Source organism: Amblyomma americanum, chromosome 5, assembly GCF_052857255.1.
Source record: "Amblyomma americanum isolate KBUSLIRL-KWMA chromosome 5, ASM5285725v1, whole genome shotgun sequence".
NCBI lineage: Eukaryota > Metazoa > Arthropoda > Arachnida > Ixodida > Ixodidae > Amblyomma > Amblyomma americanum.
Window position 1 is genome coordinate 196,940,855 of NC_135501.1, and position 24,916 is coordinate 196,965,770.

At 45.7% G+C, this 24,916-nt stretch overlaps 1 protein-coding gene across 1 annotated transcript; it reads right to left on the reverse strand.

Annotated features, from left to right (window-relative positions):
- Positions 1 to 2,358: 2,358 nt before the first annotated feature.
- Positions 2,359 to 24,706, reverse strand: LOC144134489 (neprilysin-1-like). Its single transcript, XM_077667398.1, has 12 exons — positions 24,618 to 24,706; positions 23,447 to 23,500; positions 21,708 to 21,892; positions 20,269 to 20,409; positions 18,887 to 19,063; positions 15,235 to 15,394; positions 13,100 to 13,198; positions 11,144 to 11,461; positions 7,616 to 7,813; positions 5,470 to 5,699; positions 3,677 to 3,820; positions 2,359 to 2,730 (listed from the first exon to the last, which is right to left on the reverse strand). The coding sequence occupies exons 1-12, from the start codon at positions 24,688 to 24,690 to the stop codon at positions 2,386 to 2,388; spliced, it is 2,124 nt and encodes a 707-aa protein (XP_077523524.1). The 5' UTR covers positions 24,691 to 24,706; the 3' UTR covers positions 2,359 to 2,385.
- Positions 24,707 to 24,916: the final 210 nt, after the last annotated feature.

Sequence of the window (24,916 nt, forward strand, 5' to 3'; positions counted from 1 at the left end):
GAACAAGTTCTCTCGTCAAAACATGTGAAGTTCTAGCAGTTATGAAGATTTTAACCGAGGTTTAAGTCTCCTCTATTCGCTAACCTCAAGATCTCTGGTGCCGCGTTTAAAAGCCTCCTCCAATCGCTAACTGCATTAAGTTACTATGTTCTGCAGTGGCAATATAATTCTGGGGCCAAGAGTAGGCATTCCGTATAGTTAGCGATCGAATTCCACTCAGGAACTTGGGCAGCATACCGCGCAGCTAAATGGGAGTGCGCTGGGGGACAGATTACTCGAACACTAGGAGAATGGTAACGCGAGCACATGAATACGGCGGCTGAGGTCGGCTTGTCAGAAGGCAGCTGCAAGCGTATGTAAATAAGACATAGTTTTCTCCGAACCTCTTGAGGCGTTCTTATAGGGCAGTGCTGAGATTGCCATGTCACTTGCACAACGCGCAGAACATTGCTTTTATGTTTTTGTTTCATGTTTTATGTTTTGTTTTTATGTGTTTGTTTTGCTGTTTTTGTTCTGGATCCACTGTGTAGCGGCGCACGGTTGCCTTCTATTAGACAGGCTAAATCTAAATGAAAACTCGGTATTTCTTCTTTCTTACGGCCTTTCTCCGCCTGTTCGACGAATGCAAACAAAAATTCAGCTTATTTGTACATTACGCCAGCTTCAAGAGGTGAAGCACTTATACCGCAATACATCAATGACTTCTTAATGCGGCATTTGCAGTTAAAGGTGGCACAGAAACAGAAGTGGTAAGTACCTGTACACCAAAAGCAATGAAAATTAACCCTACCAGAAATGAGTCATTAAAGTTAGAATCTGGCGGTTATCCGTTCGTAACAAAAGAAACGCGTGATTGTTCACTACAAAGACGACGACACCACAACCAAGTAGCGTTCCTTTGCGACCTAGATAGCTACAAGAGGGGAAGAGTGGATAATGGCTTCAGGCTATGCAGTCTTCTTGGTCACATGACTTCTTTACGTTCACGAGACACGGACACTGTTCAAGTTGATGTTCGCGCTGGTTTAATTCACAGGTTATCTTTGTCGACTACGTAGTCTAACCGTAAGTTTAGCGCCGCCGTCTCTCGACTGTAGTATTTTTCCTTCTATTATTAATAATAATAATAATTGGTTTTTGTGGAAAGGAAATGGCGCAGTATCTGTCTCATATATCGGTGGACACCTGAACTGTGCCGTAAGAGAAGGGACAAATGGGGGAGTGAAAGAAGAAAGGAAGAAAGAGGTGCCGTAGTGGAGGGCTCCGGAATAATTTCGACCAACCACCTGGGAATCTTTAGCGTGCACTGATATCGCACAGCACACGGGCGCATTAGCGTTTTTCCTCCACAAAAACGCAGCCGCCGCGGTTGGGTTCGAACCCGGGTCCCTTCTATTGGCAAATTTTCATTTACAGGTTTCACAGTCTTACTCTTCTGCTTATCAACCTCCGCGCTTTTACCTTGCTTTCCTGCATCCGACGGGCAACCATTTTAAAAATAGAAATCATAGGTGTTTTTGAAGTTTTTGAACATTAGTTCTCACTTTCAGCTTTGCGCTGTAGGGCAATACGATGGGGACCTCCAAATACGGCCTTGGCCATTTACAAATTTGACCCACCCCACCCCCTCCATGAAGTCAGCAGTAAAATTTCTTATAAGAACCGACAGCAAAACAAAAATGATCAACTTTCTTGCCTTAGAATCACTCCAGGCGAGACGCACAGAGGCCAGACTGAAGTTGTTGTATTTAATATATAATAATTTAATCAATATCGATAGTCATCAGTACATTACCCATGTTTCCCATGCAATTACACGTCGTAACAGTGGAAAAATGATTCAAGAATTTCGAGCTCATAGTAATACATTTAAATACTCATTTTTTGTAAACACAATTGCCAGCTGGAACAAACTGCCGAAGTGCGCAGTGGATAGCCCGAATGTGGAAGAAGCCTTTCTTGCTAACTTCAACGCCTTCAGTGTGTAAACTTTCCAATGTGTTCCTTTGATTTGTGTGTGTATACTGTAATATTCACACGATCGTATCATGTGTGTGTGTATGCAAGTGTTATTGTATTTTTTGGGGTACATCATTGTAATACTTCGTGCTCACCCATACTTGGAGCCAAAGCGACTCTGCAGTATTAATAAATAAATAAATAAATAAATAAATAAATAAATAAATAAATAAATAAATAAATAAATAAATAAATAAATAAATAAATAAATAAATAAATAAATAAATAAATAAATAAATAAATAAATAAATAAATAAATAAATAAATAAATAAATAAATATTGAAGTCTAGAGAAACACGTCAGTGAAAAATTATGACCGGAGAGCAGCGGATCGAAACTGCTTTACTGTTTCCGGCGTCGTGGATCTACCAGAACTGGCACCTGCTCTTAGGGCTCATAAAGTCACCCTGGTCGCACGAGAACGCATCGGCGAACTCAGGCATGTTCTGTAGAGGCACGATGCATCGAGTACGGCTGCGCCAGTAATTCTCGCGCGGTAGGTTGTGAAGCTCTTTAGCTTGGGTGCACCACTTGAGGCAGTGAGAGATGAAGAAGGCCTGCTCGGGTGCGACGCCTGGGATGCACGTCCTCCGCTCATCTTCCGAAAGTCTCCGGTAGGCGGCGTAGGCCAGCTGTATGCCGCCGAAGTCGACGATGGCTTCAGAGTCCGAAACGTCCTGTATCATCCTCGCCCGGGACGTTGAATCCATCTGTAATGACAGATTACATCAAACGAGCACCGACCGATAGCAAAACGAACGTAGCAAACCGTGTGCTACGAGTTCTTAATTATTTTTATTTATTAATACTGTAAGCCTTGACAGGCTCGTATACAGGAGTGGGAACAAAAAACACATTTCTAGGAATATTATATATATATATTATATATATATATATATATATATATATATATATATATATATATATATATATATATATATATATACATTCAAACAAAAAATAAAAACAGAACAGACAAACTGATGCGCGTGAAGTCTCGTAACCTGAGACCAAAGATGAGGACAGTTGGCGCTGAGATGGGAACACATTAACATGTCGTTGTTGGTATGAGTACAAAGGCAATTTCCGAATAAGATTTTGAAGTCTAGGATACTGTATTTTATTATAAAGTCAGATACAACTCAGGAATAAAGCGGCTATTTCATGTCAAAGAACTCCCTTCCAGCCAATGGCGTCGCCGATACTCACGAACCTGCTAGCATGGGAAGTGTAACTATGCATTTCGAATTCATCAAACAACAAATTAAAAAATTGAAACATTCATCTATGCTCCTTGGTTTCGGCGACTGCTGGCTTCCTCCATATCTATAATGCTTTGCTGTTATAACGATAGTCTTGTACAGAAAATGTCGTCGTGGAACGCGCCCGTAGTTCGGCGAGACATTATGCTCTCCACTGCCTACCCTTAAACAAAGTAGCAAGCTCTATAATAATTACAATAACAAGACTCCTGCACCAAGCAAAGAGGAATAGGTGTGGGGAGATAGAGCAACATAAATGTATCTTAGAAATCTTTGCTATTAAAAAAAATTGTGAACTAAAATTTGTTTCCAGTAGAGAGCGCAACCAGGAAACAGCATCTCCCGATGACAGTGACTACGCAGCATTACGCAGCAAACTTGTGTGCATACGAACCTTTTCGTAGGACGAACGAAGGCACGTAACTTTCTCTGCATACGCCTTCATTGTCGGAGATCCTCGCAAGTCGACCCTTTGGTTCAGGTAATTGGTATTCATTCCGGCAGCATCGTAGGCATGCATAATTTCTTGGCTGATAACCTGCAAACATCGGAAACGGTAACGTCTAGTCAAAATCACACTCAATCGACAGAACTTGGCTCAATTGGTAGAGCGACTGCCCCGGTCAAGTCGTGGTCTCGGGTTTGAACCCCGGACCAGGACGAATTTTTCTTTAACTATGAAGTTTCTGAGAAAGCTATATAGCTTTCCTTTGCACCCGTATGGCTGCGCTTAGGTGGATGCCAATGAGTAATTATTCCCTTGTTAGTAACTTGGCTCTAAGATCCAAATCGTGATCCGACCGTGTTTGCCTCAAAAATATTCGTAGTAGTTGTAGGCTGGGATGCCATATATTATTCGGTTAGGCATGGTAAGAATAGGTTGAGTTTTGTTACTTGGGTTAGATCAGGTTAGAGGTGCAACAGCTCCAGCATTACCTTATCCTACCTTATGTTTCCTACGACTGCAAAGTAGGCACGCAGGTGTCTAAATATTGAATCAGGGCTTCTGAGTTCACACAAATATTCACTAAATCACGTATACTTAAATATTTAGCACTACTGTATGCGTATCGGCATGTCGGAGGCTCTTGTCATGGCTTGACGCTTGATCATTTTTAGTACGAGCCACGCACTATAATTGGGAGACAATGTTTGAAAATGTCGAGAGTGAAAAAAAATAGTGGCTGAAAACGTACTGACTATCGAAACATAGTATTTTTATTAGAAGATTTTGGGGTGTGGTGCTCTGTCGATGAAGTGGCGATCTGTGCCTACGTTTACGGCTTGATGATCATGTTTGGAAAACTACAGGCACCGTGACTATAGCACATGCCGAGAAAGGCCCCACGAAGAGTTTCAACGACTTATTTTAAAAGGATGCAGTCGCGATTCTTAAAAAACACCCGATGCCTTCAGAATGATCTGGATAAACTGTTTTAAAGGGTTACGGAAGGAACGGTGCAGGCTGCATTCATTCGTGTAGTGATGAGGCACGTACGGAATCGGCTAACAGCTCTGAAGGATGCCCAAAACATTATTTCAGTACGAGAGGTAGGTGAAAGGTTAATTAGATAGTTTCCCGGATAGCCATAGCGCTTATGAATAATTCCTAAAAGGTACACTAGCAACAGAACACTAGGCTGCTGTGGTCATATGCCAACACATCAGGCTGGTGTGGGGCACAGGCCTCATATCTGTTGTGCAGACTACGAACATTGCACTGAGCCGGTTTGGTCAGATGTGAAAACTAGCCCAAGTTGACGTACACATCAGAAGACGTCAACTCAGTCTGATGTGAACGCTAAAACACGCTAACACAGTAAGTTGTTCTCACTAGGACGCACTACAATGGTCTAGTGTGCTTACCAGAACGCACCACAACGGTCTAGTGTGCCTGCTAGAACACACTACAATGGTCTATTGTGCCTACTAGAACACTCTACAACGGTCTAGTGTGCCTACTAGAACACTCTACAACGGTCTAGTGTGCCTACTAGAACACACTACAACGGTCTACTGTTAAGACTAGAACACAATAGCCAACCTGACGTTCTCACCAGGGGACACCAGAACACGCCAAGAAAACCTTGTGTATATTGTGCCTCGGGATCCTGTGGCATTTCCATGCTAGTAGTAGTTCACAGAAATCATATCACAACCCTTGCCCCCCGTCCCACTGAAGCATACCTGTCCCAGACCTCCGTAGTTCATTGAAGCCGGACCATTGTTGAAGAAGAATGGCGGCTGCAGTAGAGCGGCAAAGATATTGACGTTGTGTTCCTGAGGGCTGTAGACAGCGTTGACGTCCGTAGCCCTGAAGTTCGCGGTGATGTTGCCCCTGAATTGGCGAGTCGTCAGCAGACGACGCGACTCCAAGTACGGATCAAAGAAAGTCTCATCGACGTCCGGGAAGGCCGCTGCGTAAATGTGCGCCAAAACGCAAATCCCCTTGGTTATGTCACGTCATTGCATTTCGAGGTCAAATTATTTATCTGCAGGCAACATAGACATGAATGTAAGATAATAGTCTTTGGTGAAGGTAATACTGCTTACACTGGCGGAGCAGTCACAGGAACGAAAAGGAATTGGCAGAAATACACAACGATATCTATTATAATTCATACTCGCTTAATCCGAACTTTTAGTTAATACGAAACAATTCTTTAGCGTCATCAAAGACATATGTAAGTCACCAGTAGCAATAGCAATGAACACTGACGACCGTAATATCTAACTTTATAGCTAAGCTGATGAATTTTTAATCTTTTCAGTTCTTAACCCATACGATAACCTAGAAATGGCAGCGACGAAGTTGTAGCTTCTTCTCAATCTACATTTAATAGATGAAATTTAACCACTCAACTCCCGGAGAACCCCTGTTTGCAATTCCTAAATCTGATATTGTTTTTTTTTAATGAAAAGAACCCACTCTGCGGGGCGTACAAGCAAAGGTGTTAAAACGGCTAATCTTCCGCAGGATTCCTGCCACTGCAAGCTTCTAAGAGGGCACTGCGTATTTTTTGTGGTCGTTGCTTGTTAAGACATGTTCTCACAAGGTGGCGGTAAGCTTTACTGATAAATAAATCGCTGGCGTTACACAGGCTTTCCCTTTCCCTTCTTCAGGCTGTTGCTGAGTTTCTGTTGAGTCCTTACACTCCAAACAGATGGCCCCCGGAGTGAATAAATGTGAAGCGGCGGAAATGTGAGGCGTCACCCTATGTTCACATTGTCTCGCATGGTCTCAAGTGAGTCGCAGAAAAATGCAATGTTGATGTTCTTTTTTTTCCGCACCTTGCAAATTGCACCGTTTGTGCCCCTAAACAAACAAAAATAAGCGAAGCGGAGTTGGCTGTGGCGCTAACCACAAAAAGAAATAGTTTACGAGATTTCACTCAGCTGCAGAATGGTTTACTTGGGGCAAACGGGACGGTGCGTTAAGAAGAGTCTACAGAAACATGCCATGTCTTTCATCTGTTTGGCAGAAAACATTTGCCGAAGCACAGCAACTCTTGCGATAGAAACTGCACACCAAAATATTGGGCTACGTGAAGGGAAAACATGGGCGGGAAATTCTCGAAGCCTAGCGAGATGTAGTCCTCAAAACTGTGTTAGTCAGGATTCGATACATTTATATAAAAAAGAAATAAAAATCCCTGTGTTCAATGAGGTGATCCTGGTGGTGCGTTTGAAGGCCATTCGTGTGTCGTTCATGCGCACTGTTGGAGGTGAATGAGGCGCCGCTTCAGTAAGTAGCTTAAATTCTGCGCTCGTCTATTCTGCATTTCTTCTGAGTCCTGTCCACTACGCAGTTTACGTTTTACATTAATAACAGTACGAACTAATCTCGAAGCGATCATCGCGGCTCCGGGCACAATTCGGTTTGGTTTGGTTTATGAGGGTTTAACGTCCCAAAGCGACTCAGGCTATGTGGGACGCCGTAGTGAAGGGCTCCGGAAATTTCGACCACCTGGGGTTCTTTAACGTGCACTGACATCGCACAGTACACGGGCCTCTAGAATTTCGCCTCCATCGAAATTCGACCGCCGCGGCCGGGATCGAACCCGCGTCTTTCGGGCCAGCAGCCGAGCGCCATAACCACTCAGCCACCGCGGCGGCCCGGGCACAATTCCATCACCAGGTAGTTCATAGAGTTACACGAATAATTCATTATTTGTGTCAATCAACACTTGCAATAATTGCATGAGAGGCTAAATACGAAACTATACATTTGAAGGAGTAATTGTGCCCCTCCATTCGGAGTAAAAGTAACATATTGCGCGAGAGTTATCTGTAGCAAAACTGCAGCGAAACCATCATGTCGTGACTGTCTCACCATAGAAACTTTCCACCTGAAAACCCCTGTCGAGGCCGTCCGGGAAGCCTACGGTGAATAGCAGGTGCTTGGCCTTGTCAAACATTACGCTCCGCGCTTCTCCCTGGATCCAGTCCGCCCCGTTTATCGTAGCCTTCAGTACTTCTGTCAGGTCCCTGGTCAGCCGGCGTGTCGACGCCAGGGCACTCTGCGGAACGTCTACAGAAAGGGAGCGTCATTAGCGTGGGATTCGGGCTATTGTGCTAAAAAAATTGCAGAATGATAATAAATCTTGATGCGAGAAGTCGGCTATAGTAGTTAAGTTTAGTCTTGATTAAAATTTGGACGATTTTACTCTAAGCCGAGGCTGCACACACGCGACAGAATATTTCTGGGGCGTGAAGGTGGGTGGAGGTCCCTTATAAAAATGGTTTATAGACTGCGTATAGACTTGTTGTAGACTCTATCGCCTTCCTATAGATACTCCATTTTGTCTATTCATAGTCTATAGACTGTCCATCGACAAAAGTCTGTTAAAAGTGCATGGCCACAAAACTATAGATTGTCTATAGACTTTATATAGAATGCGTATTGCCTACGACTAGACTACAGGATTTGTTTATAGAAAGTCTACAGACTTCATAGAGAGACGTCTATGGACAGTCTATAGACTGTGTAAATAAATTTTTGTAAGGGGTGGGTTGGCAGGTGGCGCTTCTCGAGGGTGGCGATGTGGTGAGGAGGGGGTTGAGGATGGTGGTAGGTGGGTGGACAGTCCCCTAGCTAGGAGATGGGGTGGGAAGGTGTCTGGTGGTTCTACAAAACAGCTGGCTTTACCACTGCGTCTGTCTTTCGCCAACGGTTTTTGATCCGTTAGCATTAGAACCACCATGTCGGAAAAATCCGCCCGACCGTCCGTCTGAATCCTCGGATGGCAAGTGGCGAAATGGAGCGAGGGAAATGCCCCTCTATAATTCCGCATGAACGAGATAGCGGTAAGAGGGAATGTAGATGAATTCAGGATCTTGCTGCTGAACAGATACTCGGCTTTAACTGAGGAAGGCGACCTTAGTAATCAAGCTATGAACGACACTCTCTCAGATAAACAAAAGATCTGATTAAGAAACGCCAAAACATGAAAGCATCAAACCCCACAGACAGAATAGAACTGGCAGAGCTATGAAAGTTAGCAAATAAGCTCCAGGTAGCCGAAATAAGGAGGTTTAATGTTGCCGCATGCAAGAAGACGCCAAAGATGACGACTGGATCTACGAGCGCGAGGCTGGAAGAGAAAGAAGCTGAAACGCGCCGGGACTCTTTCTGGTTGACCAGTAAACCGTTTTTATCTTTAAGCTCTCCTCGGGGTTCTACCAAGTCGTGACACTGGTGGAGCGTGCTGGGTATGCAGAGGACTCCTTCCGGCGGTCCACAGCGGATCCCGGACATCGACACGCCTGTACATCGCTGTAGCCGCCGCCGTCTAGGCCTTGCCCCACAGTACAACCATCTGCCGGGCGACTCTTCAAACGTCAAAGTTCGCCAGGTCTCCTAAGCCATGGCACCTTCCACCCCTACGCCGGTGACTCTTCACAATACTAAGGTGCCAGAATGCTTCCGCGGGAACACGTTTGAAGATGTGGAAGAGTGGCTCGACCAGTTTGAGCGAGTGGCCAAGTTCAACCAGTGGAGCGCGGACCAGAAACATTACAACGTTTATTTTGCCCTTCAGGATAATGCTAGAACTTGGTTTGTTTGGAAACCACGAGGCCAGCTTGTCCACATGGAATGACTTCCGCCGCCAGCTGGTGGGCAGTTTTGCCAGTACTGATCGAAGAGCGAATACGCTGCGCCTGCTAGAAGTGCGCGTCCAGAAGCCGAATGAAAGCGTAGCTATGTTTGCGGAAAACATGGCTGCTTTCTTCGCCGTGCCGACCCCGATATGAGTGGGCAAAGGAAGCTACGGCATCTCATGCGTGGTGTCAAGGAGCAGGTGTTTGCCGGCTTGGTGCGCAACCCACCTCAAACCGTCAGTGAGTCCGTCAAGGACGCTACAGCTATAGAGCGAGCCCTCCAAGAACGGTGCCACCAGTACGAACGACCCTTCAACGGTGTTCCTTCGGTGGCGTTCAGTGCAACCGACAGGACCTCATCTTGGGCATGGACTTTCTGCGTCTTCATGGGGCTGTAAACAGCTTTCGGGACAACGTCGTTGCTTTCACCAAAAATCATGGAGGCCTTGGTTATGCGCAAGTACCTCGGGGTTCTACCGAGTCGTGAGAATATATATAGAATAGGGCAAGCCCCTAAAAAAAGAGTTTGCATAAAAGCTGTGAAGAGGAAACTAGGCACATGAGAAAATCCGATGTATGCGTTAAGAGACGAAGAGGGTAATGTCATTAGCCCTATAGTTAAGATAGTTAAAGTAACCGAAGACTTCCACTCAAATCTATACACTACCCAATGTAATCAGTACATTAATGAAAGAGGCTATAGCAGACAGCGATGGGACATCCCAAGAGTAAAGAAAGAGGGAGTGAATAAAGGGTTAGGAGCAATCCAAAGGGGAAAAGCAGCTGGTGAGGATCAGGTAGCAGCAGAATTGTTAAAGGAGGAAGATTGCACTAGAAACACTAGCCATCCTACATACGCAGTGCCTTAAGAACTTGAGCGTACCGAAAGCTTGGAAGAACGCTAACATAATCTTAATTCATAAGAAAAAAGACATCATGGACCTGAAAAATTACAAACTGCTTAGCTTACTCTCTGTTGCCTAGAATGTATTTACTAAGGTTCTTGCAATACAGTCAGGAGTACCTTCGACTTCAATCAACCAAATGATCAAGCAGGCTTTCGTAAAGAATACTCGACAACAAACCATGTTCACACGTCCGTGCACGCACTAACATAACAATCCATACTCAACGATATGCGACGTCATCATTGTTGGAAACAAAAAATTGGCAGTAGCTTAACTTGGCTAACCCTGGAATTCAGCGAAAAGCATGGATGCTTGCTAAGCGTCTGAGGCTCGTCCAAGGCAGCTCCGCTACACGCTCATGACAACCGTTCTATATATACCCACACGACCACGTGGCTATGACGTGGTGTTACGTGGTCTTATGACACCCCCATATGACGTCATCAAGCGGCTTCACATCACCCCATCGGATGTTCTTAAGGTCAAAGGTCAACCAAAAGGTCATCCAAAGTCAAAGGTCAACTGTAAACTAAAGATCATGGGTCAAGGTCAGGGATGAAAGAGCTCGACACCATAACTGTACCACACACGGTCATACACCACTAACATGGTTGGGCCGAAGGTCGTTCAAGGTCACTCTCCGCCCTACGCAACGACTACTTTACCTGGCGTAGTGAAGCTTTTCGCTTCAATAGTACAATACAATCAGCACGTATACTTCACAGGACCAAAACCATGCAGATGAGTGACAAGAATTTAACGCCCAGCAACAACACGCTCATTGTACACTCAAAAACTGATCACTCTTTCTGACGCGAGATATCGACCAAAGCACAGAGAGCGATACGAACACTTGCGGAAATACAGCTTCGACGCCGCCAGAGCCATGACGTCGGTGACGGTGTCATAGCAAAAATCGGCGATGGCTCCTCGTCGTCGTTGGTTCGCGTATTTTTTCTTAGCCAGCGCGATCATCCTCTCGCCGCTGGCAAAAGGAAGGACCTTGCGTAGCAAGGTCCAAGCCACCAGTAAACGAGAGTCATCACGTGACAGGCTGCTGTCGTCCATCAGCAGTTCCACCATCCCCGTGGCGTTGTCCCAAATGACCACTGGGTCATCGGCGCTGAAAGCATGTCCCGTGTAGTGCGTGATGAGCCACTCCCAGTGATCTGGAAAAGACGGGCGGTTAGAACGTGATTATCTTTCGTGCTTCGGCCAAGCAGTGGTATGTAGTATTCTGAAATGAATAAATAAATAAATAAATGACTGCGTGCTTCGCGTCTGTTTAGCACAACGGATCACCGCCGACGCTACTCTAGAACTTGGCCGTGAGATCCGTAATTGATGAGGATGATGAATTTTTATGGCGCAAGGGCATCTGAGGCCAAAGAGCGCCATGGCACAAGGTATTTTAGATTTCTCAACGTGGGGGTCGAAGACCCATTTCCCAAGCATTTCACCCTAAATAAGCCGAGCACCAGACCAGGGGAAAGCTTGTACCCATTGTATCACCGGTGGGTGACCGGCTGCACTGGGGATCGAACCCCGCACCTCCCGCATGCGAGGCGGATGCTCAACCACTCGGCCACCGCTGTGGTCAGATCCGTAATCATTCTGTACTTTACCTAGACTACGGTTTCTTTGCATTCGAGGCCATTTTGACTAATGCGCGATGCATTCAGGGTGAATCACAAGCAGTGGGAAATGTGGAACTTTTCGGGTTCTTCCGTTAACGGCATGTGCTACCAGTTCTTGCTTTATCAAAAACATAATTTTCAACTAAACAGCAAGTTTAGGCATCTCCTAGAGGACTTGAGATGAACTCATAAAACCACGCGTTTGATAGAAGAAATGCGACTAGGATCATGCCACCGGTACGAGTAGGTGAAAGTCATCGGGACATCGTGTAATTGCTTGAATCCAGGTAGCACGGATATAAGGCAGCTTTGCCATTCGCCATATTTTCCGTAAGATTCCACGCGATGCGATGTAGGTCATGTTTCGAAAAGTTAATGAATATCATGAGAGTAGAGCAAAACTAAATGAGCCAATATTAAACTAGGGTCCATGAGTGCGACTAGCTCCTTTCAACGCGACAGTTTTACACCTAACTTCAAAATGGCGGCATTCTGTTTGCTGCACTGGGCCAGTATAGACGGGAAAATAATTTTGGCGCCATCAGATCACCCGCCGCTGTGGCTCAGTGGTTAGGGCGTTCGGCTACTGGTCCGGAGTAGCCGGGTTCGAACCCGACCCCGGCGGCAGCGTTTTTATGGAGGTAGAACGCTAAGGCGCCGGTGTGCAGTGCGATGTCAGTGCACGTTAAAGATCCCCGGGTGGTCGAAATTAATCCGGAGCCCTCCACTACGGCACCTCTCTCTTCCTTTATTCTTTCACTCCCTCTTTTATATCTTCCCTTACGGCGCGATTCAGGTGTTCAACGATATATGAGACAGATACTGCGCAATTTCATTTCCCCAAAAAACAATTATTATTATTATTATTATTATTATTATTATTAATATTATTATTAATATTATCTGGTCATTATTGCAGCACCATAGAGATTTCGGCACGGGTGCAGTACAGCGGTACGAATGTATCAAACTAAAGTTGATCGTGAGAAACAAGGCAAGGGAGGGTGAAATAACAAAAAAAGTAGTGCAGACTCTCTTAGCGCCACAGAACAGAACACCGAAATCTTTCTTCAAAGCCGTTACGTGCGCGTGTTATCTACAAGCATAAAAAGGAAAAAGTGCTAAGGCTTTCAGTTCATAAACAATTGTACATAGAAGAAGGAAACGAACCTTCAGAAGCGGCACAAGGTGTGAAACGCCCAATGCTTCCAACCGTTGTGTGAATAGGATGGTGCGAGGTCTGCCGGATGGCTGGTATGAACTCCTGGACTGGGGCGAAAGAAAAGTTTAAATGAGTTAAATTAATAAACACAACCAAAGCGGCCGCAGGAAGATTGTAGCAAAGAGGAAAACACAATACCTGCGTTAACCGTCTCTTTGAAATAGTCACCCTTCCGTAGCAGGTAGCCGCAGTAAAGCGCAACGCTCAAGCTAAAGATTTTTTTTAACAAAATTTTATGTTCCGTTCTCTACATATCATCAAGACGCACCCGACAATTCTGGACAAAAGCATTTGTGGAAGGGGAAAGGTTCATGAGCGCGATTTTTTCATATAATCCAAAATTTTACTAAAACGATCAATATATCCGCAGATCTCCAGTCAGCAGGCTTGAATTTTTTTTATATTAACTTTTTTACTTTCCCAGTGTTCCCAATTGAATTTATATGGCAGTCTTAACTGCTCGATGCTATCGATGGAAACAGTTTAAAAGAAAGATTTGCTGCATATCGGAAGAATGGACTATTAACTTCAATATTTCTATACCAGTTCCTTACAGTTTTTCACTATTCAAAATCGTTGTCCTACAATGGTGGAAGCAGTTAGCAAAGCCACGCAAACGACACGTTAATGAAATGTCACAATTTACCGAAATAAGGCATATTTTTTTCAGTTTTTGCCACTGACAACTTGTGGCCACCGGACGATTCTGTCTGTACTCCTTGCCCTAATAAATTGCCTTTCAATGTCACAGTACTGTGTCTGAAAATACCAGAAAGACTCTTTGAAAATGCTTGTTCTACATGATTAGCCAATAACTTTTCCATAATAGGCTATAGCTACGCTAAAAGCAAAAACAGCATCATGTTACATCGTGAGTGTAAGAATTTGGGTGGAAGGAGGATTTATCAGGATGCTGGCGCATGAATGGCGGCTGATGTGCGCGTACTGAAGGCATGATATGCCGAGTTTTGCATCCAGAAGCTGCATTTGGGCTTTGAGGAATAGCAGAGTGGAAGGCTCCGGATTATTTTCCTACAACCTGACGTATATTCGACCATATGCGCCGACATCACATAGCGCAGACGTATTGCATAATGTGTCGCTAGAACTGGAGACACCCATGACTAGTATTCGACTCCGTGTGCTATGCATCAGCAGCCGAACGCAAACCGCCACTCATTCATCTTGGCGCGACAGGCATCTTCATGAGCACAGACTGCAACCGCTATTTTTCCTAAGTTAATATCCATCTTTACAGGGATGTAAGAAAACTTGGACGACGCTTACCCGGCCCTTAAGAGTAAAATGCACTAGAATTAGTCACCCCTCCTGAACAAGTACTCCTTCTATTCCAGAAATTCATAGATCGCGGGGAGCCCTCACACCATTTCTGGCTCAGGCCCGGCAGGTGACTGCTTCAAACACAGCCACCGGTGGGGCTTGTATTACTGTGACCCATTTTTGTACATATAGTTCTACGTGAGGATGTCTATCTCTCGACCAATGGGCTGACGCGCAGTGCCACAGTGGGCAGGTGGCAGTTGCACTGAATGCATTTTAATTAATATAATTGCCAGCTTCCTTGGTGATCAGGTTGCCCGCTACCCTGCGGGAAGATTTCCGCCTGATTTTTTGTGACACGGACTGACGGACGCCGGCTTTTCTCATGAACGGGACCCCTAATGCTACCTCAATAATATTGGCAACTTTGATCATGAAACACCGCCTAATCAAGCTTATTACTCCTAAGTATTACTATGTCATCGCTGTGGCCTCGTAAAAGAGGCGTACAGCGCACATCTACAGGAATATATACTTCCAGTCGATATTATAATAGCGGTAAAGCATCTGAAAAGTGGCCGGACTACACTCGATAAAATTGTGTTGTTTTTATAAACGACCATAGCTAGTATGTCGGTATCTGGAGCCTTATCTGTGGTATATTGGCATTTTTACTGCTCCTTCATTGATTCCATCAGTTTTTTTTAATCTTGTGGCTATTTCCAGAAAACTAAGTGACTCGCTCTCATTAGATCGTCTTAGCTTGACCGCATCTATCATAAAATAACATGAATGTACCCACCGGTCGATTCCGCTAGGATGATGCGTTTGGCGAGCTCGGCAGAGTCCAGGCACTCGTCGTAAAAGGTCAGATCTTTGGAGTAAGAAGTCTCCAAATTCTCCTCGCTGTTATCCCTGTGCTGCACATTGATCCATTCCGCGTCCTCATCGTTGTGGTGCATCTGTGGCAGCATCGCGAAACCAGTGTACGTTGAATAATTTTATCCTTAGCTCCGTTCACACAACTCGCAACACAACAAACAGCTAATCGCCAAATTCTCTGTATGGCAACCAGGGTGCACAGACTTGAAGTGAATGCAACGGCCGGTCGTGTCCGGCCGCTAGTTTGTTCTGCAGCCTTAAGAAGAATACTATGCGCGAAAGCCTCTAACCCCAGAAACAGAATAGAAATAGTGCAAGGTAGCTGGCATACGGAAATATAATGTGGAGAGATGTCGAGCATCCTGTAAAGAATGGAGGCAGCCTAACAGCGGTGAAGAGGAAACTAGGCGTCGGCAAAAATCAGATGCTTGCCCTAGGAAACAAGCAGGGCATTGTCATTAGAAAGATAGATAAGATAGTTAAAGTAGCCGAAGAGTTCTACACAAATCTACACAGTAGCCAATGCAATCAGATCATTAAAGAGGCAGTAGTTCACAGCAATTGGACATCCCACCAGCAACGAAAGATTAACTAAAGACCTTGGGAGCAATGCAAAGGGGTAAAGCAGCCGGTTAGGATCAGATAACAGCAGATTTGTAGAAGGACGGAAAGGAGCTAGATTGTGCTAGAGAAATTCAGGGGCACTTTGGCGATCTAAAGTGCGCGAACTGAAAGCCTTCAGCTAACGTCAAATTTCGGGGGTGGGTGGGCCAATTTGGGGTTTACCCTGGCCATATTCGGGGGTCACCATGGTGTTCGCTATAGTCGAATTAGGCTGGACAACGATTTTGGTGCAAATTGGTCAAGGTCATATTTCGGGGGTGACCCGAGACAAATTTGGGGGTCACCGTGCTGTTCGTCATATTCGAATTAGGCTGGACATCGATTTTGGTGCAAATCGGCCATGGTCAAATTTCGGGGCTGACCCGGGCCAAATTTGGGGGTCACCGTGGTGTTCGTCATAGTCGAATTAGGCTAGACATCGATTTTGGTGCAAATCGCCCAAGGTCAAACTTCGGCGGTGACCCGGGCCAAATTTGGGGGTCACCGTGCTGTTCGTCATAGTCGAATTAGGCTGGACATCGATATTGGTGCAAATCGGCCATGGTAAAATTTCGAAGGTGACCCGGGCCAAATTTGGGGGTCACCGTGGTATTCGTCATAGTCGAATTAGGCTGGACATCGATTTTGGTGCAAATCGGCCAAGGTCAAACTTCGGGGGTGACCGGGGCCAAATTAGGGGGTAACCCGGGCCAAATTTGGTGGTCACGATGGTGTTCGCTGTAGTCGAATTAGGCTGGGCATCGATTTTGGTGCAAATCGGCCAAGGTCAAACTTCGGGGGTGACCCGGGCCAAATTTGGGGGTCACCGTGGTGTTCGTCATAGTCGAATTAGGCTGAACATCGGTTTTGGTGCAAATCGGCCAAGGTCAAACTTCGGGGATGACCGGGCCAAATTTGGGGGTCACCGTGCTGTTCGTCATAGTCGAATTAGGCTGGACATCGATATTGGTGCAAATCGGCCATGGTCAAATTTCGAAGGTGACCCGGGCCAAATTTGGGGGTCACCTTGGTATTCGTCATAGTCGAATTAGGCTGGACTTCGATTTTGGTGCAAATCGGCCAAGGTCAAACTTCGGGGGGTGACAGGGGCCAAATTAGGGGGTAACCCGGGCCAAATTTGGTGGTCACGATGGTGTTCGCTGTAGTCGAATTAGGCTGGGCATCGATTTTGGTGCAAATCGGCCAAGGTCAAACTTCGGGGGTGACCCGGGCCAAATTTTGGGGTCGCCGTGTTGTTCGTCATAGTCGGATTAGGCTGGACATCGATTTTGGTGCAAATCGGCCAAGGTCAAAGTGTGGGTGTGACGTCACATCCGTTGCCATGACTTCCGGTTGGCGATGTAACGGACGGACAGGATGTCGACCGGGAGTACGAGCCATTAAAGGCTTTCGCCTTAAAATCTAGTCACCCTGTAAAGTGAATGCCTTATGACGTTGAGCCTACCGGTATCTTGGAAGAACGATAACATCATCGTACTCTAACAAATACGACGTCAAGGACTTGAAAAATCGCAGATCGATTAGCTTGCTGTCCGTTGCCTAAAAGATAATTACTAAGGTAATCGCTTATAGAATCAGGGCAACCTTAGTCTTCCATGAACCAAATGGTCTGGAAGGCTTTCGTAAAGACTACTCGATAGTAGACCGTATTCACACTATCAATCAGGGGGTAGAGACATCCGTAGAATATAACCTTCCTGTATACATAGCCTTCAAAGATAACGACAAAGCATTTGACTCAGTCGAAACCTCAACAGTGAAGCAGACATCGAAGAATAAGAGTGTAGATAAGCCTTATGCAAAAATACAGGAACATTTCTATAAAGGCTGCACATCCGCAAAAGTGATCCATAAAACTAGCAATAAAATTCCAATAAATAAGGGTGTGAGGCAGGGAGACTCAGCCTTTCCAATGCTATTGGATTGGAAACAGTTGGGGATATGACTTAATGGAGAATACCTTCGTAACCTGTGATTCGCTGATGACATTTGCTTAGTAAGTCCTTTAGGGCATGAAGTGTAAGGCATGATCAAAGACTTAAACAGGCAAAGTAGAACGGCGGGTATAAAAATTAATATGAAGAATACTAAAGTAACCTTCAATAGCCTCGGAAGCGAACACCATTTTACGATTGGTAGAGAGGCACTGTTAGTGGTAAGAGAATACGCGTACTTAGGGCAGGCAGCGACCACAGATCCGGATCACGTGCCAGAAACAACCACAAGAAAAAGAACGGGATGGAGCGCACTTGGCAGGCTCTCTCAGATCATGAATGGCAGTTTACCAGTATCCATAAAGAGAAGAGTACACGACACCTGCATCTTACCGCGCTCACCTATGCAGCAGGAGCATGGAGCCTAACGAAAAGGGTTCAACTTAAATCGAGGTCAACTCAACGTGCTCTGGAAAAAAAAAAAAATTGCTGTAACGTGCCGAGACGGGAAGACAGCAGAGTGGGTGAGGGAACAAACGCGGGTTAATGACACCCTAGTCGAAATCAAGGTGAGGAAATGGGCTTGGGCAGGGAATGTAATGCGAAGACAACATAGCCGGTTGTCGTTAAAATAAGGAATTTTAGTGCGAGGGAAGGCAAGCGTAGCTGGGGCCGGCAGGAAGTTAGATGGAAAGATGAGATGAAGAAGTTAGCATGGATAAGGTGGCGGCGGCTGGAAAAGGACAGGGTTACTTGGATAGATAGGTGAGAGGCCTTTGTCCTGCATTGGGCGTAGTCAGACAGATGATGATAAACTCTTTGGCTTCGATAGATTAGCACTCTGCAGTTATCAACCTAATGGGGCTGCCCTTATTTGTTTGTTCTTTACCTTTTGTGCAACTATAAGCTCTAAGGTGTCGACAGTTTATGACCGATCATGTTGCTTTTGAAGCAACCGCAAACGTGAGCAATTACGGCATGCAAAATCCAGGGAAAATGAAGACGGTTACGCACTTCTAAAGTCATGCGAGTAGCCCGGGGCTCCTTGTGGTAGCCAAACCTCACGAAAGTTGGGAACCCGTATTCCAGTGAGAGCTGCGTTATCCGGTGCGTGATGTCGAAGTTCGGGTCTGATGTCATGTTGGAAAAGTCCAGGCCGAGCTTGGAGAAGAAATGCTGCACCGATTCCACCTGCACGTTCGGCAAGAGATTTAGAGAATAATAAAACGGTAATCACGAAGATAACTATGCATATAGCTATATTATGTGTAGTAGTTATGGCTTAACATTTTGAAGACGTGTCTGCACTTTGACAGACATCATAGCGGAAAGCTGAGGATTATTTCGCCTCCCTAGACTTTTTCAACGCACGCTTACATCACTGAGCACACGGTCTGTTTAGTGTTTCGTGATGACGGGAATACGGATGTAGATAAGCTGCAGCGTCCACAGGCAAACGCCTACTTGGAGACTGGAATGACTTTTAGATCCGGAAATTTATGCTTTACACTAATTGAAATGCGGTTTGGTTTAAAGTTTGTGGGGGTTTAACGGCCCAAAGCGACTCAGGCTATGAGGGACGCCGTAGTGAAGGGCTCCAGAAATTTCGACCACCTGGGGTTCTTTAACACGCACTGACATCGCACAGTACACGGGCCTCTAGAATTTTGCCTGCAATGAAATTCGACCGCCGCGGCCGGGATCGAACCCGCGTCTTTCGGGTCAGTAGCCGAACGCCATAATCAATGAGCCACCGCGGCGGCTTACTCATCGAAATGCATTGTTAGTTGAAGACATCAGTACAATGTTGTTTCTCGTAACATCGCTCTAGATTGACGCAAGGAGGATGCCCAACTCGCTCAAGTTCAGCGCGTTCATTCTATCAAGTCTAATAAATCAATCAATCATATAAATTCTATTGACATCGGGCCTAACAATAGGGTGACTTTGGCTGTGGCCGGAATGGATGCACCGGACGTTAGCGAGAAAATCTGTAAGAAGTCGATACCAGCACGACTTCATACTCCTGGATCAAGACTGTAGGACCACAGCGAATTTACCGACGCCCGAAATCTGCAAATGCTGGGACACATTTTGCTGGGGCAGTATAATTCTTATGGAACATGGTACCAGCGCAAGAAACAAGGACGAACAACACGAACGCCAGTCTGTCTTCTTCTGTCTGTCTTCTCCCTTCGTCCTTGTTTCTTGCGCTGGTACCATGTTCCATAAGAATGCAAACCAACTAGCCCAGCTGTCTACCCTTAGTGAGTACAATTCTTGTACTACGAACAAACCTTTCTGTTACTGAGTGAGGTGTACGGCGTCAAAAGCGGAATATGGTCAGTGCAAATCGTTTAATTCGCCTCGTTTTGACCCTAAGCAGGGACCCGCACCTCGGAGTTGGTTGCTCGGTGTCCCAAGCGGAGACAAGCTTGGTGCAAGCTGGCCGCTTTCTCCGCGGCTCTCTGGCCGCGACGCGGGTATTCCGTGGAATAGAGCGTCTCCCTGATGGTTGCGTGTGTTCGCTCTGTTTGCTGGTAGGAGGAAGGAAGCAACATAGTTACAGAGAGTCAGTCTATGTTTACAAACGTCAGGTATGAAGGCGTTTTCTTAGAGAAGTGCAGACTGCCGCTCAATGACGTTAGTATGTTATAAACAACTATTATGGACATTTTAAATTGGTTTATGGTTTATGGGGGTTTAACGGCCCAAAGCGACTCAGGCTATGAGGGACGCCGTAGTAAAGGGCTCCGTAAAGGACCCCGGAAATTTTGACCATTGGGGTTCGTTAACGTGCACTCACATCGCACAGTACACGGGCCTCTAGACTTTCGCCTCCATCGTAATTCTACCGCCGCGGCCGGTATCGAACCCGCGTCTTTCGGGTAAGCAGCCGAACGCTATAACCACTGTGCAACCGCGGCGGCCCCAGTTTTGAAATTGAAAACTGCTGTCTATTGGTGCAGGAACGCCTTTAGAAGACGTGGCGTTTCTTTTAATCGGATTTGGTCATGCCTCCTCTTACACCGTGTCAAACTTTCCCGGAGAAAAAGTTTGAATATTGCAAAAATTTTAAGACGCTTTTATGGACATATTGAAGGTAGTGGTCCGTTCTTCCGATGTGTAACAAAACTTTCTTTTAACGTGTTTGCGTAGACCTCATCTACCACTTAAGACTGCCGTAGAAAGCGAATGGGGAACGCTTTTGACTATAGCAAAAAAAAAAAAAGTCAAGACTTCCTTCGGGTGGTCGGCGGATATATCGATTGTTAATACTGAAACATTAAATTATATGAAACAAATAGCGTCCACAAACTGCTAACCGCTCAAAAATGCTTTCGTCCAGAATTGTTGGGTATGAACAGCTAGGGCACATAAAAACGTATTTAAACAACACGAAGACTCAACGGCTAACTCTCTCTGCAGAACAGATCAAGGATCGCGCTGACATCTGTTCCCAAAAAATAGGTCGGGAATAAAGGTAAGCACAACGTATAGTGGAACTATCGTACGGACAAGACCGGCCTGTTTCTAGGGGCATGCAGTTCTAGATTAGCGTTAAAAAGGAGACAACAACCAGTAGATCGAGAGACAAGCAGTCCCGGAACTGCAACTTAATTCATGTCTGACAAACACCAGTCGCATTAAGATCATATTACGCCAGAGTGAGCGGAACAAGGATCCGTTATTTCACGGGACTTGCTGTACTGACTTCGCACATGAGAGGCGCGATTTAAATTAAGCTGCCTTGCAACCTTAGCCGCCTGCAAGCTTTTGGTGAGGTGAGCCTGTAAGCTTGTAAGCCCTTACGGCTAATGACAAAGAAACTCACCATCCATTCGCCGCCACGATATTGGAGCCTATTGCACACGAATTTGTAAAAATCGTTGCAAGGCGAATAACTCCAATCGAGTGAAGCGTTCATCAACTGTGTAGCAATCAGAGTTCCATCCGGTCCTGAAGTCGTCCGCGTGCGTCCAGTAATGCGCTCCCGAGTATGCCTTTCCGTGGCCGTTGCTGGAAAAGGCCGCAGTAATGTTCAACAGTCTCGCAAGGAAACAGCAGTTCACAATTGGTAGCAAGGTGATAGAAGTGCTTTTAAGGGAATACGTCTACTTAGAGCAGGTAGTGACCGCTGATCCGGATCATGAGAGGAAAATAACTTGAAGAATAAGAATGGGGTGGAGCGAATATGGCAGGTTCCCTCAGATCATGAATGGCAGTTTATCAGTATCCCCCAAGAGAAAAGTATACAACAGCTGTATCTTGCCGGTACTCACCTACGGGCAGAAACATGGAGGCTAACGAAAAGGGTTCGGCTTAAGTTAAGGACAACGCAGAGAGCTATGCAAAGAAAAATGATAGGTGCGACGTTAAGAGACCGAAAGCGGGCAGAGGGGCTGAGGGAACAAATGCGTGTTAATGACATCCTAGTCGAAATCAAGAGGAAGCAATGGGCTTGGGCAGGGCATGTAATGCGAAGGCAAGATAGCCACTGGTCCTTAAGGGTAACGGAGTGGATTCTATGGGAAGGCAAGCGTAGCAGGGGGCGGCAGAAGGTTACGTGGGCGGATGAGGTTAAGAAAGCGAGGATACAGTGACTGCAGCTGGCAAAAGACTGGGTTAATTGGAGAGACATGGGAGAGGCCTTTCCTCTGCAGTGGGCGTGGTCAGATTGACGACGATGATGATGATAATGATGAATGTCATGCCAAGTGAGCAAGCCGATGAAACAAACATTCTCATGTAAATGCCAAAGTGTACATTTCGTGCGTTGGCTTTGACTAGGACAACGCAAAATAGAAAGAGCCGGAATTTCAAAATATATTTCAGTGCATATGGGGGATGTAATTTCAGACACGTGATAATTCTCCGATCCGTTACGACATCTTGCACAGAAGTAGTCTGCACTAGACGGAAGCAACTGGAAGACACCTGGCAATTAAACTAACTATATTGAAGAGACAGCAGTATGAGCCAATTTGGCTTATAAAGTCTATTTTTTAAGGCCGCATGTTACGCCTATTTTAAATAAGCGGCTAGCTAGATCAAAATTACAAATAGAGATTGGGAATGCCTGCGACGGTTGGCTTGCAGACTTTAACGACAGAAGAATTTTCTCTAAGTGTGCAACAAAGTGCGTTTTCGGGTATTTTGAAAGTTCTTAATTCGAATCAATCAGTGCTTAAAAAGACGCCGCCTAAAACGTTGAAAAATTAGCTTAAATGTGCCTGCTGTCTTTACTGTGGCGTTGGTGCGCGTATTCATTAAGTGAGGAATAGCGTTAACTCAAAACAATGCACGTATCGCATGATAGGCTGTCACGTGTCCTGTGACGAGAAGCGGCAGGCATCCTATATTTTGGGCTCTGTGGAATCTGCCTACTTTGTCCCATTCGTTCTTATGGGTCTTAGTATCGCGTAAATGTTCTAAAAACAGTACAGTGAGACTTAGAACAGAACTGCTCGAATAGGCACAAACACAAGGAAGTCTTTCGCGCCTTGGTTTTGAAGCGACAAGGTCACTTGGAATCGGCACTTTCGCCTCCGGTGGACGCAGAAGCACACTTACATATTCCTCTGCGCCCGCTGGCCTTGGCGTCGTCGTCCTGACGGGAGCTGTCGCCTGCAAGGAACCACCCCGAAATAAGACACGCATATATACGTTCCGAATTCTGCTTTCCGGCAGACGTAGTTTTATCTTCTAGGAGCTGCGCTGCAAATTCGGACAGAAGGCACTGGACTAAATTGTCCTCCTGCTTGCTTGATTTTAGGCTTGTGTCACCCATAAATAAAAAGAAAACGTTGTGCACCTACACTATCGTGCTTTCACCCGTCGTAGATTTGTTGTGTGAATATGATCAAGTCTCGTCTCCTGCTTGCTTGATTTTAGGCTTGTGTCACCCATAAATAAAAAGAAAACGTTGTGCACCTACACTATCGTGTTTTCACCCGTCGTAGATTTGTTGTGTGAATATGATCATGCCGTGTTACTGTTGGGACTTTTTTGCACCTACTTTTTCAAGTCCAGCTTTGTCGAGTGTGCGTTTCTCGCAGGATGTGGCGCCCTCTGGGGAGTGGGCCGAAAGTCGTCTGCTACTGCTTTAAAACAAACGCTCGCAGGAGACGCAGGCGCGAACTGGGTCCAAGAGGAGCCAGCTGCGCCTGCGAAGTGGCAGGTGTATGTGTTTGACAGCTGCTGCCATCTGTCGCATGCGCCCGTCACTAATATGAAATGTGCATGCGCAGTAGGTGCCAGCGGTTTGTTTTACAAACAATGGAGCTAGAGGAAAATAGGCGCGTATGGGCAAAGCGGCCTTGTGAAAAAAGTGATTGCGAGGCGCCTGACTTCAAGATCATGTCATGAATCCAGACCAATATGAACCGCAATCATTCTTGGCAGGCGAGATTCCTTAAACAATGCGGCATCTAACGCATGGAATTGGTAATCAATTGTGACTGAGTAATATGGAATGTGAGTGGTCATTGAATGCGTATCGGAAGCAGCTACGACAACAATTCGGGAGAGCAGCAAAGAAGGTCTTTGGCGGCGTTATCTGTCCATGCGGATGGCCTGACTCGTTGAACAGCATCCAATTTTTCACCTAAGGGTAGAGACTTGTGCCAGACCCACAATTTCATTTCATGCTATATACCACCAGAAAAGGAAGGTTATGGTCATCACGCTCACGATTACTTCATCGATAATGACCTCGCATTCAAAATCGTATTATTGCTCTCACCGCTTGCCACAGCTATAATGCAGATGACAGCGATCACTCCAACAGCAAGGACGAAAGCCAGGCAGTAGGTCATGGTCGCGTGGAAGTCGTCAGTCCTGCATTGTCGTGCGAAAAATGGCTTTACTAGCAAAATTTTACTAAGACTCGTAAAACCACGTCATCCCAAATTACGCCAAAGCGTATTTTACAGTCTACTGATGTGTTTTGGCCTCAGATTGCCCACCGCTCGCTTAGGCGCAAACTTGCAGATGTAATTAAGCATGTTTCTGCTGAAGACGACTGAAATTTGAACAGAGCCG